This window comes from Anser brachyrhynchus, assembly GCF_964034855.1.
Source record: "Anser brachyrhynchus genome assembly, chromosome: W".
In the NCBI taxonomy this organism is placed as follows: Eukaryota; Metazoa; Chordata; class Aves; order Anseriformes; family Anatidae; genus Anser; species Anser brachyrhynchus.
In genome coordinates, this window is record NC_137704.1 from 12,020,939 (window position 1) to 12,038,985 (window position 18,047).

An 18,047-nucleotide genomic window follows, 5' to 3' on the forward strand; every position below is an offset into this window, starting at 1 on the left:
AGTAGAGGACAAGAGTCTATAAAGTAAAAAAAAAAAAAAAAAAAAAAAACACAAAAAACTGAGAGCATGAAAGTACAGTTTTGTCTTGACTCCCTGCTTCTCCCAAATACTCCATGCTAGCTGACCCCATCCCCTCTCACCAGGATTACAGGGCAACAGTGGTTGTGAAGGGTCCATGTTCTCTGGAGACAAGCAATGCACTCTTGTTAACTTGCAGCTCTCTGGTGTGGAACAGATCTCTTTTCAAACCAGGGTGGGCTCAGTTTGATGTAGCTTTATTGGGTATCATCTCTGACACAGCCACTTGAATGTGTACTTACTGAAAATGAGGTGTTTTCTCATGCTACTGAGGAATACAGAAATGAGAACTAAAAGAAGCCACATCATGGTACATCATAGTAATGTTTTACACCATAAGAAATAAAAGTAATCTTCATTTATTTTCCAATTTCTAAATAGAGTTTGGTTCTTATCTAGTGTTTAAATAGTCACTGATCTTTTGAAAAAAGTTCTGTATAGTAGGTAGTCATGACTGAAGGATAGGGAAAACTTACAAATACATGCATAGACAAGGACAAGAAACAGGTCAACACCACTTTACCACTTTTGTATTTTATTGTGGAACTGAGTTTGTTTCCTTTACATCAAATATCCTCAGTGGAAGAGGGGATATTGCACACAAATATCATAAAAGCACTACATATTACTTTCACTGGAAACTACTTTTCTATGGTAGATATGATTGGATAGAATAGAAGTGATTCAGGATTATAAGACATAATACCATACACAGCTGCAGACCGACACAAACACCATTCAGAACAAGAGAGAGGAGGTGTGTGAAGTGCTTCTCAGACAGCAACAAGACTCTTCCTTTCCATAGCTTGGAAAATAATGGCCGCATGCAAATGCATGAAAACATATTTCAGATTTGTTCTTTTTCATTTGTGATTACAGCTCAGTCTTGAACAGATAGCTCCCACCATCTAGTGCAGAGAAGCTTTTTATTTTTTTTCCTTCCTTTTTTCTCCTTTCAGTATTTTTTGTTGTTTTTTTTTTATTTTTTTGTCACAATAAACAGACTTTTTTCTTTTTTTTTTTTTTAATTTTAAATAGCAAACATTTTAAAACCAGGTGAACGATATAACTGCATTCTAAGAAATACTTACCCCAGTTGCTTTTAGTGTTTTGTTCAATTATGTGAAGATGAAAGCTTACAGTTTCTTTCAAGTGCAAACATTATACTTTTTCCTTTTCTAATAAGTCCAGACCAACAAAATTACTATTTCTCTCAAAACATTACTGAACAAGAACCTCTGGCAACAGACGAACAAAGTGAAGCATATGACAAAAATGTCCCAAATGCACAATAAGCGCTCTGTGGAGCTGACTTGCTTGCGGTGGGAGGGATTGAAAATTCAACAAATTGATTAAACATTAGTAAATGAGTACCAGAACTGTCCTAAAATGCATAAGCTATTGTAGACAATTAAAAAGAATTATATACACAGTTATCTCCATTCACCACAGTATGTAAGATAATTTTAAAAAATCAAAAGTGAATTCTATAAAAGATGGGGTGAAAAGTTGAGGTCAATGAATTTAGGCCCACCACAGGACTTGGAAAAGGCATGCGAGAGAGACCCTGTCCAAGTTCAGGAGTGGGCGGTGATCTCTAAAGTTAATTCTTCATTTAATTTTATGAACGAATATAGTAATAGCATAAAGATCATGACTGGGCATGCTATTATGTATAATACCATAATTTAAATGGTGTGCCCTTTGCACTCAAATACTGATTTTTTTATAATTAATCAATAACAAACCATGCTCCTAGAAATCTATGCTGATCAACAGCACTCATTGTTAATGCACACAGTACATTTTGATGACTGTTACTAAGCTAATCGTGTAGTATTATGACGAGCACAGTTAGATCAGTTCCACAGGCAGGAAAGACATTAAGGGTAAAAGGAGCTAATGGAGGAGTTCATCACTGTGTTACACCCAGACACAGTTGCCATTTAAAAGGGAATAGATGGAACAGGCATTACAATACCTCAGAAGAGCCAGACTGGGTTTTTAATATTATTGTAGTAGCAAAAAATGAATGTACATTTTAAGATTGGTTTTAACTACTTTTTTTTTTTTTAAAGTAAAACAAATGCTTGAGTCATCACAAACTTACTTGGGGAGATTTAAGGCTTGATTCTAATTTCATTTACAGTAGGACCAAATGACTCTAACTTCTCTGATTGCAGTGAAATTGTTCCTGATTCACATTGGCATAAGTTAGATTAGTCTCTGGACCACTGCTGTACTTAAAAGAGATTTTCTATCAAAGCAGAGGTACAAAACATTTCAGATATTGTCAGAAAATCAGAAAATCTGTTCCTACCCACTCAAAAAGTTTGAAATCTTTCTTACCTATGTAAGAAAGTAGACAAAACAGAAAGAATTGCAGAAAGGCCTTTGAAGGCTATGTATTACAAAGGCAATTTTAAGTTAATGATTATGAGCCCAGCAAACACGCTTAATTTCACAATACATTTCCATCTGTTTTTTGTGCCATAGTCATTCTGGGTTATTCTTTACAACTCTGAGTTATTCTTTTCAACTTAAAAGGTTAATAAAGCAATATTGCTAGAGACACACAAAAAAAACAGATAATGTTAAAAATAAATTGAAAATCCCAACAACTGACAAACAGTAATTTACAGTATTAAACAGGCCTCAAGAGCCCACATTTAAAGAGTCGTAAAGCAGTATATAAAAAAAAAAATCACAAAAATTAGGAGTGCAAACATATGCCTATTAAATAAAAATATCCTACAAAATGTAAATTTGAAATAAATTATAAGTAAATAAAATAAAATGAGGTCATAGTCCGTCCACTACATTATGAAACTTAATACCAGCCATAATGGTGAATCATACAGACCAGCACATATCTCCATTTTGGAGGCTTTTGCACATTCTTCAAATTCCAGTTCACAAACCTTCTACAATGTAACAATATGTTTTTATTGGGGTAAAACTTCTGAGGTTAAAAAAAATCCAAACTATTTTAAATCATGGAACTGTTCTATATGCTGTTTCCTCTGCAAGCAATCTAGAGAAGGTAAGGAAGGGGGGAAAGGAAAGGAAAGGAAAGGAAAGGAAAGGAAAGGAAAGGAAAGGAAAGGAAAGGAAAGGAAAGGAAAGGAAAGGAAAGGAAAGGAAAGGAAAGGAAAGGAAAGGAAAGGAAAGGAAAGGAAAGGAAAGGAAAGGAAAGGAAAGGAAAGGAAAGGAAAGGAAAGGAAAGGAAAGGAAAGGAAAGGAAAGGAAAGGAAAGGAAAGGAAAGGAAAGGAAAGGAAAGGAAAGGAAAGGAAAGGAAAGGAAAGGAAAGGAAAGGAAAGGAAAGGAAAGGAAAGGAAAGGAAAGGAAAGGAAAGGAAAGGAAAGACTTGTTTTAGTTTATTGCATCTTTTTTCAAGATCTTGTGAGGGTTGAGAATGTAGGCTACACCCTTGTAAATATTAGGCAATCAACATTTCAAATCCCGTTTTCTGTTATCATCAATAGGTTAATTTTACCACCAGGGTGCCCCCCACTGCAAGGTATTGGCAGTTGACTATTTTCAATAAATTTTACCTCAATATCTATTCTTACTAGAACCTTAAACAAATTATTCATTTGTCTTACAAAACTACTAAGAAAAAGTTGCCTTTACCTGAATTTTTTTTCTTTGCATTTTCCTGTAAATTAAAACTTTTTTTAAAAATTCATCTATTAAAAGTTCATGCAGCACTAAAAGAAAGGTTTCTGTACATTTATTCCCACATTCACTCTTAAATTAAACAAATAAAACAAGGTAAAACCAAGGAAGGATGAATACTGTACAGACTTGCAGGTAACCTTTTTCATCATCCTGAATGTTTTGCTAAGTTTTGCAATTCTGATACTGGACACCACTTCAATCTTGCTTCCACAATACAAAAGAAACTTTGGAAAAAATGCTTGCCTTGCCTTGTTGAGCTGTCCAGGTGCATCAATGAAGTGCACACATGACTAACATATGTAATTCATAGCACCAAGCTGTTTGACTAGTCAGATAGGTTTCTAGTACCATACATGCACACTCACACTTTACTGGTGTAACTATGATCCTACACAGATGTTTTATAAATTTGATGTCTCAACAGTAAAAAATAAGTGCAAGTTTCTTTATACATTCAAGTCACGTTCTAAGGCAAATTGTATACTGTATATACTTCCAACTGCTTTGATATTTTACTTCAGTCAATCAACAGTTGACAGTTAAGCATGTGGACTGGGCAGTTCTGAGTGGCATAAGTGTATTTTCACTGGGAGCATGCCTTAGACCAACAGTTCTGCATGTTGAAAGGAAGGTTTTAAAATTCTGAATGGGTTCAGACTATGTATATATTTGGCCTGTGATTGTTATGGTATGTCAGTATGCAGAGTTCAAATTAAAGTGGAAAACTGCTAATGAGAGTTTAGGTTGTATATCCCTTCCCAGCCACATTCTGCCGCTTCTTATTTTCCAGCTAACAATTCTGTAAAGTAAGGACCCCCTTTGCTATAGCTCAGACTGATACAAATTTAAAACTGCAAACTGCATCAAGCAATACATCTGTTGCCATGAGACTAAAGCAGATCTAATTTTTTATTACTTTCTCCTCCTAACCCTCTCTCTCTTTCTCTCTCTTTGTGTTTCTTTAGAGGGCAAATGCCTCTATCTGACAGAAGTCAGTTGGAGTTGCTAGTGCATGCTTTCCAAATATTCAGAGGAGATGAAACTGGATCTGTACTGTCACAGTGCTATGAAACCTACTGTGGGAATACTGTTATTTCCCTTAGTAATTAGCAAAGACTGAAAAATATTAGTGACTTACATCATTGTGACACAGTATAGCATTCGGCAGGTATATAGTTCAGCAGCTGAAATAGATGGGTTGAATTTTTATAAAAGGTGTTTTCAAACTGAAGAATTTCTGGAAACAAAGTTTAATGTTGTGGTGCATGGTCTCATTCTTACAGTTCAATTTTGCATGCGGGAAAAGATTCATCTTGCATGACAACAGTGCTGCTGCTTGCCAAAACCATGACGTTGAGGTCCTGCTGTTTCTCATGGGTCTCTTGGTACCATTCTCTCATCACTTCTGAGTCATGGGTTGGGATTAAGGTCACCTGCAACACAAAACAGGATAACTCCTCAGGAATTGACAGCAGAAACAACTGATAAGAAAAATGTCTGTTAGAAGTCCTGGCCAACAAGCATGTTTCCCTTTTGGAAAGAGTGGCTCTTTATGCAATAAATACTTAGGTAAATGAATGGATAAAAGGAAATAAGTAAATATGTAAATAAGATGAAATGACTGTAAAGAAGCAGCTTTGGTTCTATAAGCTGCTGAGATGCAGCTTTCCAGAGAAGTAGCAGGCTGTTGTCTGTACTGATAGCTCTTCAGATTATGGCCAAATATTTTGTTTATTTATTTACCATGTTGGAAAGGTACAAGAAGTTTCCAAGTGTATGTGATTACTATACAAATCATGAAACATTCACTTTTCTTTCCTACCTACAAACTGCAAGGTTTCCAAACTTGGATCATATATGGTATAGCAATAGCATGAAACAGCTAAATGGCTCTCTAAACCAGGAATTCCAAACTGTTTTATTCTCCAGGGACAGGTCAGATGGGCCAGAAATGGGGGAGTGGCTGAGTATGGTGCAGCTCTGTGCTTCACTTGGGTGTCCTCTCACATTATTGGTGAAACGAGGTGCCCTGGCTGGAAATCCCATGTCCCGAGCAGTCGCCATCCACTCCAGCAATGCTCTGGCTTCCCATAGTTGCTTCCCAGAGAAGTTTAAAGTTCCAGGTAGAAATACTAGTGAAGAGCTTACCTGCATGTTACTCTCCCACTGGGCTTTGCCCTCCAGCAGGGAGTCTAGAACAGTCCTGCTCGGTTCCTCGGCTGTAGAATCATTCCCGCTCACCACATAGTAGGATGACCGCACCCTCTTGAAAAACTCAATGTCGACATTCTTGCTATTGCTGTGGTTGGGAATGTACACCAGATCCAAATACACTGGAGGTCCTGGAGGCACCACCGTAGATTTTGCCAACTTAGTATTCCCAGTTCCTTTGGAAATAAAACAATAAAAGAATATATCTGGTTATAGGCTGGTTAAAAACATGCATTTCCTAATTACTGTTATAATTGCTGAGGTGATATTCCTTAAAATAGCTGCTGTTTGTTAAGCATTACATAGCTACAGCTGTACTTCTGTGTCCTCTGAAACAGTTATGGCATTACCCTCCTAATGACACTTTCCAGATTTGTTGTATCCCAGTTATGACTGTACTAAGAGGAAAAAATAATAAATGTAACTAACTATACAATACAATAAAAGCTCACTACCACATAACCAACAACTGACTAAACCTTTCCCAGTAATATGCTATTATTATCCAACAATTACTACGCAGGGCCATGAATACTGAATTACCATTCAGTAAATTAAGGTAAAGTAAGTAAAATTTAAGGACACCCTTCTGAGAGTGCAAGAGCTCTCCATCCCCCAGCAGAAGAAATCAAGCAGAGGAGGCAGGCGACTGGCATGGCTGAGCAAGGACCTGCAGCTTAAACTGAGGGAAAAGAGGGAAATGTACAGGAAGTGGAAGCAGGGTTGTGTAGCCTGGGAGGAATACAGGGGTGTCGTCTGGATGTGTAGAGATGGGATCAGGAAAGCCAAAGCACAGATGGAGCTGAACTTGGCAAGGGATGTGAAGAATAACAAGAAGGGGTTCTACAGATACATAGGCAGGAGGAGAAAGGCCAAGGAGAGTGTTCCCCCTCTGATAAACGAGACGGGAGAACTGGCTTCCTCAGATATGGAAAAAGCTGAGGTACTCAATAAGTGCTTTGCCTCAGTCTTCACTGATGGTCAAGTATCCTATGTCTGTCAGGACCCTGAACCTCGAGGAGAGGGTGAGAGGAGCAGATTCCGTCCCACTGTGACAGTGGAACAAGTCTGGGACTGCCTAAGGAAATTGGATGTGTACAAGTCCATGGGGCCAGATGATATACATCCCAGGGTGCTGAGAGAGATGGCTGATGTGGTTGCCGAGCCACTCTCCATCATATTTGAAAAATCATGGCTATCTGGTGAAGTCCCCGGTGGCTGGAAAAAGGGAAACATTACTCCCATTTTTAAGAAAGGGAGAAAGGAAGACCCGGGGAACTACAGGCCGGTGAGCCTCACCTCTGTGCCTGGGAAGATCATGGAGCAGATCCTCCTGGAAGACATGTTAAGGCATGCACGAGATAAAGAGGTGATTCGAGACAGCCAGCACAGCTTCACCAAAGGCAGATCTTGCCTAACCAATCTGGTGACCTTCTATGATGGAGTGACAAAGGAAGGGTGATGGATATCATCTACCTGGACTTGAGCAAAGCCTTTGATATGGTCCCTCACCACATTCTTCTCTCTAAATTGGAGAGGTATGGATTTGAAGGATGGACTGTTAGGTGGATAAAGAATTGGTTGGCCGGTCGCAGCCAAAGGGTTGTGGTCAACGGTTCTATGTCTGGGTGGAGGCCGGTCACAAGCGGTGTCCCTCAGGGGTCAGTCTTGGGACCGGTGCTCTTCAACATCTTTATCAATGACATAGGAAATGGAATCAAGTGCACCCTCGATGACACCAAGCTGAGCGGTGCAGTGGATACAGTAGAGGGAAGGGATGCCATCCAGAGGGACCTAGACAGGCTGGAGAAGTGGGTCCATGAGAACCTAATGAGGTTCAACAAGGCCAAGTGAAAGGCGTTGCACTTGGGCTGGGGCAATCCCAGGTATTTATATAGACTGGGCGAAGAAGAACTTGAGAGCAGTCTGCGGAGAAGGACTTGGGGGTCCTGATGGATGAGAAACTGGACATGAGCTAGCAGTGCGCGCTTGCAGCCCAGAAGGCCAACTATGTCCTGGGCTGCATTAAAAAAGGGGTAGCCAGCAGGGAGAGGGAGGTGATTGTCCCCCCTCTACTCTGCTCTTGTGAGACCCCACCTGGAATACTGCGTGCAGGCCTGGGGCCCCCAGCACAAGAAGGATGTGGAGCTCTTGGAACGGGTCCAGAGGAGGGCCACTAAGATGATCAGAGGGCTGGAGCACCTCTCCTATGCAGAAAGGTTGAGGGAACCGGGCTTGTTTAGCTTGGAGAGGAGAAGGCTCCGGGGAGACCTCATTGCGGCCGTCCAGTACTTGAAGGGAGCGTATAAACAGGAGGGGGAATGCCTGTTCATATGTGTTGATAGTGATAGGACAAGGGGGAATGGTTTTAAACTAAGACGGGAGATTTAGGTTAGAGATTAGGAGAAAGTTTTTCACTCAGAGGGTGGTGAGGCACTGGAACAGGTTGCTCAGGGAGGTTGTGGATGCCCCATCCCTGGAGACATTCAAGACCAGGCTGGATGCGGCTCTGGGCAGCCTGCTCTAGCGGTTGGCAACCCTGCCCAGAGCAGGGGGGGTTGAAACTAGATGATCTTTAAGGTCCTTTTCAACCCAGGCCATTCTATGATTCTGTGATTCTATTTTTCAAGTTAAGAATCACAGCTTTTCAAAAGTCTTGGGTATGCATGATTATAAAACTTAGGATCACACAGGAAGTCATGCAGATTTTAAGCAGTCTTGAGATTTGGGGTATCAGCATAGCAGCTGTTGATATTTTCAGGCTGTCTTACAGGAGCATCAGGAAGCTACTACATGAGAGCAGAAAGAGGGGCAAAGAGGAACTTGGGAGGACAGTGAAATTTCCTAATTCAATTGCTTCAGGGAACTAAGAACAAGTATTTGTTTGCCTGCTAGTTCCTTATTTGCATACACAAATTAGCCACGTCGCAAAAAGTAAGGGGAAGAGTGGTTTTGCTGCTATACATAGTGTAGTACCTGTTCTAAGAAGAGCTTCAGTCAAAAGGAAGTTCAAAGTTTAAACACTAGCACTAAAAATATTTCAAAAAAGCTGCTTTTGTCACACATTGAATCACAGAGTGACCTGACAATCAGGATTCAATCAGTAATTGTATTTAGATGATCACCATTTATGTTTTATTAACCTCTCCATGAAATTACGGAGTATGAAGTTTGGTAAACTAAATTATCTGAGCAATACACTTTATTAAGGGTTACATATTGAAAGGCCAGGAAAGTCCATTACAATTGTCTAACATGACCTGATGATATTCATCAGAGAGCAATATGTCAAATAAGCATCATAATATGATAAGTTTTCCTGAATTAGAGCATTTTAACTACTGCATATGTTATAAAATCTTTGATCATCTGTGATAAAAAGTCTGTGATAGACCTTTTGAACTGTGAATACCAACATTGGATAAAGTATTAGACATTATATTTTACACCTAAATGTCAATATCAAATAGAGCCTTGTCTTAAGCTCTAGTGTATGTTTGAGAAGTATGCTTCAAGGAAGAAGAATCTAATAGAGAGCTAAAGTGCTGGAGAAATGTACAGCATGAGGAACTATACCACTACTTTGAAAAGCATCTCTTAACAGAGACCTGCAAATGATGGTGTATGAAAGGAAGAGTAGACCACTGAAAATGGGGAAGCTACAGACAGCTGAATGCTGGTTTGCTTGTACTGAATCCGAGACTTGCGTCTTGTAAAAAGCTTTCAATAGAATATCAGTCCTGATGACAACAGCAAAATCAAAGTATCCTCAAAGTGCTCTGTAACAAGATCTGCCAGAAACAACATATTAGCACAATGCTTCCTTCAGTGATATAATTCATATTTTATTACTACTTAGACTACACAACAGTCATTCAAAATAACATTAACTTTCCATATGTTTAGCCATCATTGATAGCATAAGACTTTAACCAGATTATGTGATGTACATGCTTAGCTCACTGAAAGTGCTCTTACTGCTATTTTTAAAATACTCTTTAAAAAGAATCCAGCAAAGTAATAAACACATCCAATGTCCTATATCACCTTTGCCTCTCACAAAATTAAAATGAATTGGTTTATGTTAAGAGCATTATGCCTACATGATTCTTACAATGAATAAAATGGGTCACTTTACTACTAATTTCACTTCACCTACAAAAGCAATACTTTTAATTCTATTAGTTGGTTAACTAATTTAGACAGCTAGTATTAATCTTTTTATATTTGATGTACTCACTCTAATTCTTTACATCTGAGCAAACTGATGCATATAGTTTCCCTGATTGCAAAAGTTAATTCAGCATATTTCATTCATTTAAATGCAGCCTTTACACTCTGGATTTATTTTTAAAGCATGGACTTTCTTTGGGTGTTTGCTGTAAATTGCATTCTCAACTGACATAAAGACAACCTAACTTCATTGAAACAACTAAGAAAATCTTAACACTAGGGAGATCCTATCTGCCTTTACCTGTGGTTGCAGTCTTTGCTGACTTGGATGCTGTTGTATTTGTTGCATTCTTGATATCCTTATCTTTCTCTTCCACTTGGGACTTCACATCTGGATTAGAGATATTTTTGGTTCTCTTCTCCACAAACTCCTTTTTTGGAGAAGCTGTTTGGGAAATTTTGTCTAAAGAATCTCTTACAGCTGGTTTTGGTGAAGCCACTTCTTTTGATTTACCATCACTTTTTTTAACAGGAGAAGACAACTTGGTCTTAGTGCCCTGCTTTTTTGTTTTTGTCTTTTCTTTGAGGTCCTTCTTCAAAGGTTTACCCAAATTCTGATCGACTGGCAAAGCCTCTGGATCAACCATGGAGACATCAGGGTGCCTAGGGGAAGGGCTGCGATCCTGAATTGGGACAGGTGGTGGGTCAATGTGTTTGTATGCAATTGTCTTGTCTGTTGGAATGGTTTCTGATTCATCTTCTGAGTCAATGTTAGCATCTGCAGTGATGGAAGGACATTCCTCAGTCTCGGGGGGAACATCTGAATCAGTCTGAGATGAGGCAGAATCACTCACTGATGTAGGAGGGGTTTCATCACACTGACGCTCTTGCTGCTTTCCCCCAGAAGGTGGATGGGCTCCCCCAGATTGAGTTAATGGCTTTTCTTGATCTTGAAACTGTTCCCTTGCAAACCACTCAAGGGGATTTGGGTTGATAAATGAAGGTGAAAGTTCAGTTTTAGAATGTTTATATTCGCAGGAGGACACAAGACATAAATCAACATCCTGACAAGATTCTGCTAATGATTTTCCTGGAGTAAAATGTGCACTTGCTTCATAGCAATAGCTACTAACTTCAGGTGAGCTGGTGGCTTTCCCAGTTATTTCACAGGAGTAAGCCATGGTCTCTGGTGACCTGGTGGTTCTCCCAGTTGTCTCATAGCAGTAGCTAATGGCTTCTGGTGACTTAGTGGTTTTCCCTGTTGTCTCATAGGAAGAATCCATAGCATCAAGTGATCTGGTAGCTTTCCTAATTCTCTCATAGGAATAATCTGTGGCCTGAGATGATCTAGTAGATTTTCCAACTGCCTCATAGGAGTAGCTAATATCCTCTGGTGACCTAGTAGTTTTCTCTGTGGCCTCATAAGAATAACTAAGCTCTTCTGGTGACCTGCTGCTTATCGCTGAACCTATTTTTTCTGGGTTGAATAAAAGTTCTGGGCTGTGCTTTGTTAGAGGTTCCCGTAATATGACAGCCTGTTTACCAAATGCTTTGTCAGAGGACACTTGCAGTGACAGTGAAGCTGTGTAACTAGCTGAAACCACTTCTGTGATTACAGGAGGTGAATCTGGAAAACTAGGAGAGTATAGAGGAGAAGATTCCCTTGGAGTTAGTGGAGATGGGTCAGACTTTGGAAACAGCCTTTCTCCTAGGCTCTGTACCTTTTCTGAGGTAAAAGAAGAATGCAGTGACATATCTCTGGGTGAACCAGCACCTGAAAAAGTTTCCTCTAGCAGTGGTGAAGTTACCTGGGAAGGTGTATGAGCTGATGAAGTTGAAGATGAAGCTTCAGTTTGAGAAACTGAAATAATTTCTGAAATATCCTTCTCCTGAGAGTAAGATGTCTGCTCCACAGGGGAAATCTGTGCAAAAGTTGGCTCCTGTATATCTGAAGGACTATAATCTACTTCTGCTGGTCCATTTTCAGATATATGGTGTATACTTGTGCCTACAGTAGGATATTCTGGAGATTGCCTACTAAAGTCCATTGCTAAAGACTGCTCAGGGGCCTCCTGGCCAAATTCTACTGACTGCTCAGGAGATCTGTGATCATGCATAAGGGTTTTTGATTTTGCGGTTTTAGGTGGGAAATCTGGTGGAGAAATTGACGTAGACCTTGGGCACTCCTCCTTAGACTGAGACATTTCTGTTTCCTGAAACGTTGTTGGTGTTTGTACAACTGACACTGAAAGGGAATCGTCAACTTCTGTAGAGTGGGGGGATCCAACCTCAGCATGCAAAGGAGATACATCATCAGTAGTTGGTTCTGGAAATGAACTAGTAGCAACAGATGCTGTAGAGACAGAAGCTACTCCTATATGGGAATAGGTGTCTTCTGCTATGACCTCATCAACAGGAGTTGCAGACTTGTCAGAAACAGTGCCTTCAGAAATTGACATTTTGGTGTCTTCTTTTAAAGAACTGAACTGACTGATATCTATTTGAGTAGGTGAGAGATCACCTGTTAACTTCCGGTCATCCAAGACCAATGAAGACTGGGAGTTGCTGGGTTCTGTATCCTCCATTTTCCTTTCTAGGCTGAAGCTTTCCTTAATTACCATAAACTCCATGCTTTTTTCATCTTTTTTTTCTTGGCAAAGGCCCACAGAGCTGCCTTCAGAAGCTGGGCTCATCTGAACAGGTGTTTTTTCTTTTTCAGGTATTCCCTTAGAGGGACTTCCATAATCTCTGGTGGGACACTTTACATCATCGCTCAAAAATGTATCGTAAGTGGTCTCTGAACCTATCAGTGGTGGACTCCGTAGAGGTGAGAGAACCTTTTCAATAGGAGATTCTGAATCTGGCACAGGTTCATCCATAGGGCTTATTATGGGTTTTGAAGACTCATCTTTGACTTTACTGAATTCAAAGCTAACTGGAGCTTCTGTTGACTTTTCACTGGTTTCAGAGGGAAGCTGGCTGGATTTTTCAGCAGTGGGAGACTGATAATAAGGTGTGTGGCCAGCACTACCAGCAGAAGACTGTGAGGGAGATACTACTTCTAATGTTATATCTTCAAGGCTTGCACAGTGCTCTTTGGCAACTTCTTGATGTACATCAGGCAACGTAGCAATGGGGACATTCTCAGCCGAGACCTTGATCTCATTGGGAGTAAGTGAAAAGTTCACACTACGTTCACTCAGTGGTGTTTTGGCAACTGGTGATAGAGGGGACAAATTCTCAGATGGACTCTTGGCTGGACTACATTTTCCACCAACATTTTCTGAACAGGTTTCTTTGATTTCTAATTTAGTAGTGCCTTGGGTTTCATTTTCTTTTTGCCAGTATACATCCTGGAATGCAGATTTGCAGAATTTGTCTTCCTCTAATGAAGAAGGTGGCGAGATGGTAGACGCTGAGGCATTATAGTCTCTACCTTCTGTGGCCTCTGTTTTGGTTCCTTCAGATAATCCATTAAAAGCATCCAGAAGTGTAGAAAGTTTAAGTCTACCAAACTCTTGAGAGTACAGTGATGCCTCATACTTGGTGATGTTCGCATACTCCTGATAAGTTGAGTCACTGTCCTCATTGTTAGTTTCATCACTCATGACATCCCGGGGTGTAGACATTTCATCCATTGGAGTTGGTTCACTAGGTATTTCGATGGTAGACTGTGTATAACCCAAAATAGCAGTGAATTCCTCAGGTTGATTTCTATTTTCTTCATCAGAAACAATAGCTTCACTTTCTGAATCACCAGGTAATGTCTCATCATGGATTGGAGAGGCCAGTTCAACTGCTGGAGACTGAGGCTCTGAGCATTTTGTTGGTGTAATTATGAGTAGGCCATATTTATCTTCAACTTCACCAGCTTCTGCAGCTTTATCTACAACAGACATTACATAATCTTCTTTAGCTTCTATTTTTTCAGTCTCCTCTTTATCGCTGATGCCTTCTGTTTTGTCTTCCTCCTCTTCCTCAGTTTCTTCAGTTTCTGCCTTTTCTACTGCTTCTTCCCCGTCTTCTTCACATTGTTCACCTGATGCCTCATAATCTGCCTTTTCAATATATTTTTCATCTTTAATGTTAGCATCTTCTTTGACCATTATTTCTTCTGAACTCTCTTCCATTATTCTTGCTTCTTCCATGTATAGTTTTGTGGTGTCCAATGATGTCTTTTCTTCCTCATCTTCACCTTGATCTTCAGCATCTTCTGTCTCTGCCTTTTCCTCATAATCTTCCACTTCAGATGATTCTGCCAAGCCAGTTCCCTCATCTTTAAACTTTTCATTGTCATCAACCCTGTGCTTTTCCACTGGTTCCAATTCTTCGGGTGTCTGTTCACACTCACCCTCAGCCTCTGCGTTAGTTATACCTTCATCAGAGGACTCTGAAGGTCCTTCATTTTCTAATTTTTCTTTTTGGGAATCAAAGGCCTCTTTTTGTTCTTTGCCAGTGAGTTTCAGTTCATCCTCTATGAATGCAATCTGAGGTTTTGTTTCTTTTATTGTTTCTACTTCTTCAGCTTTTAATTCTTCAAAATCCTTTGTTAAATCCTCTGGTGAAGACATAAGGGATCTTTCCACTTCAAGTTGTTTTCCACTAGCTGTAATTTCTGCAGCTGCTAGAACTGTTACAGTTGTGGCAACAGTTCCAACTGCTACAAGGGCAGCTTGTGCTCCACTGAATTTGATCTCCTTCTTCACAGTCTTAATTTTTCCATTTTCCTTTGGCTTTCCAGCAGGTACTGCTTCCTTTTTAACAGGCTCCTCCTTCTTTTGTGATTTAGGCTTTGCTGCTGGCTTTTTGGCTTCAGTTGAAGGACCAGTTGTCTTCTTTGCTTCTTTAGAAACCTTTTTGATGTCCTTTTTGGCGTCTTTTTCTTCCTTCTTAATTTCCTTCCTCGCTTCTTTTTTAGCTTCCTTTGGTGGAGCATCTTTCTTTACTTCCTTCTTACTTTCCTTCTCTTCCTTTTTCACATCTTTTTTAACTTCTTTCTTGATCTCTTCTTTTTTGTGTTTTTCCTCTTTTTTGATGAGTATTTTCTCCTCTTTTTTAGAAATCTCTTTCTTTGTTTTTTCTTTTTCCTCTTTCTTTTCTTCAGGTTTTGTTTTGACTTCCTTTTTCACTGTCTTCTCCTTTGCCACTTTTGATTTTACATCTGTAACTTGTTTTTCAGGAGTTTCAGATTTCACTATTTGCTCTTCTTTACTTGTTCCATCTTTTTCTGTCACTATAGGTTTGGTCTCTGTTTTTGCTGGTTTCTCTTTTTTAACTGGAACTTTTTCTTTGCCTTCTAATTTCTGAGTCTTTTCCAGTGCTGGACTAGGCTTTGCAGGCTCCCATGTTTCTTTAGATTCTTTTCTGACTATCTTGCTTGGTGGTGTCTTTGCAGCAGGCTTGAGACTCTCCTTGCTGTCTGTTCGTTGTTTCAGCTTTGCTTGTTTCACAGCCAGACTAGCAATGTTTACAGTTCGGTCTTTTTGTGTAACTATGGGTTGTTTAAGGAAATCTAAGTCTTTAAGTTTTTCTAGTCCTTCTAGAATATTATATTGGGTGCTGTTTCCAGGAAATAGAACTCGGATTATTTTTTCCATAGGATTAGCTGGATGCCACACAATCAGGGATGAGACAGAGGTAAAATAGGATAATGGAATGTCTAGTTCTTGGCCATTTGGTAGCAGAAATTCAGCTTTATCTTTGCTAGTACCACTCCACTGTTGCATAAAATATTGCATCTCTTTGCTATTTTTGACAGGATTGAGCACATACATCTCAAGTTTGCCAACCCCCATTTTCTGAAATAAAATGATGGGGTCAATGGTATTTCCTACATTTCTGAAAAGAGGTTCTGGTTTCATAGACAGTTTATTTAAATACCGGAGAGTAAAACAAGCTTCTTCTATACTACTTTTTATTCTAAAGTTAGGATTCAGGTTCTTCAGGTTCTCAGGTACATTAAGGAATAAAACTCCTAAATCAGGTGAGATCAGATTTTTCATCCAGTCACTGTTGGTAGTAGACCCTTGGGACTGTTCCTCTTCTAATTCGGCTATCTTTCGCTGAAGCATGCTATTGATTCCTGGCAAGTTATCATCTCCGATGTGAGTGAGCAGAATGGAATCTACCCTGTCCAAATGTCGGATAAGTTTCCAAAAGCAAGATTTTCTTTCAGATCCTCCATTGATAAGCATGTTGAATCCATGCACTGAAAACAGTGCAGAGTCCCCTCTTCCACCTGGGAAAATATAACAGCAGGGTTTGGAGAGTTTCAAAAAGCCTCCTGAGGTTGGGGGTTCCAAAATGTCAAAGGGTGATGGTACTTCTACCGATTCTGACAGATACTCTGTGAATTCAGAGAGTCCTTCCATTTCAGGCAATATGGAAGCTGAGTTGAGTTTAATATTAATAAAGTCTTGAAGGTTGTGTCGGTCAAGGTTAGAATTTTTCCAGTCTCCTTCCTCGGGGCAGAAAAGAGTTAAGCTGGCTTTATTAGCAGGGTGGGTGGTGCTCAATAATTCACCAATCTAGGGTTTTAAAACAAAAACACAAGAAGATGCATGTAGATTCATTTTTTAATAATTAATACCAGCACACAGTATTTTCCAAGGTTCCCCCTTCCCTCCTTCTCTCTTTATAGGAGGATAGTACAAGTTTTTATATTCAGAGGGGATGAGGGCTATGAAGCTAATGCTGCCAGAGCTGCCACTATCTCTGCCATAGGCTCAAGAGTCTCTGTGCTGCCCCAGTCCATCCAGAAGAGCTGTCCAAATACCTAAGGGAAACAGCACATCTTCTTAACAGGCACAGAATACCTGCAGCCTGGAGGAGGTCAGCATCCTCCCAGGGGCAGTTGCCTTCCCCACCCCTCCTCACATGGGCTGTATGTCATGACACCATCATTACTTCAGTTCTTTCTGCAGTCTTGCTCCTGAAAAGCTGGCACCACTCTGAGATTAGTATGACTGACTGAAGGGCAGTTTTTCAGAACACTAAGAAATGATTTGCTGCTTTGGAAATCCAAAGAGTCACAGTTTTTGTATTTCTGAGACTGTGAGGTGTATATGTGCATATATTTATAAATATATGATAATATATATATATACCGTTTTATTAAAATATATATAAAGTCGGGACTAAAGAAAGAACAAGAAAAAAATGTTAGGATTAAAAATACTCTTGTTAATACTTTGATTTTAAACTCACAGACCACAAAAGTGAAAATCTAGAATGACTCCACTAATTTTGACAGTACCAAAAACAGCTGCTGAAATAAAGGCACAGAAAACAAGAAATTCTATGCCATAGTATCAAGAGCTATTTTTCTGTTCCAAGATGAACTAAAAGCTAGTATTTAATGGTTCCAGTGGAGATGAGCCAAGGGAGCCTCCTCAGAGCCCATGGGAGGTACCCCCTGGACACCTGCCACTGCAGCAATCTCTTGGTGAAATGGCTGTAACAGTAGGATTTGCCCCTAGTTTTGCATGTAGTCATAAAGTAATTATGTTTAACTAATTAGCCAGAGATGCAAGGAGCTTGGGTTTCCGGTTTCACAGAAAAGTAACTGTGAACTGATAGTGACTTTTAGGGGTCAGATGCATTTCAGAGAGCAGGAATCCAATTCTTTCCCCAACTCTACAACCACATGCTGAACAAAGAGGCTTTGAGAATAGGAACAAATAGATGCAATAAGGTCACACTGGAGCTCATGCAAACTTTGCTTTTTCAGTGCCAAACTTTCAAGTTTCCCTCCACTGAAATTCTCCTAATTAATTTTGGAAACTAAAATCCTAGGGATGCAGCCATATAGTTTATTTAACTATATGCTTTGCAGAGCAGCCAAATTAAGAAGTGTGACATCTTGCTTGACTTTGTTAGTGCACCTTAGATAAAAAAAAGTATA

At 39.7% G+C, this 18,047-nt stretch overlaps 1 protein-coding gene across 1 annotated transcript in view; it reads right to left on the bottom strand.

Moving 5' to 3' along the window:
• Positions 1–591: 591 nt before the first annotated feature.
• The window catches only part of MAP1B (microtubule associated protein 1B), a 69,162-nt gene continuing 51,706 nt past the window's right edge, over positions 592–18,047 (bottom strand). Inside the window, exons 5-7 of the mRNA XM_080572038.1 lie at positions 10,446–16,671; positions 5,909–6,147; positions 592–5,193 (exon numbers count right to left, since the gene is read on the bottom strand). Of these exons, the coding sequence (XP_080428164.1) occupies positions 5,038–5,193; positions 5,909–6,147; positions 10,446–16,671 (6,621 nt within the window). The 3' untranslated portion in view covers positions 592–5,037. The remainder of the gene's footprint in view (positions 5,194–5,908; positions 6,148–10,445; positions 16,672–18,047) is intronic.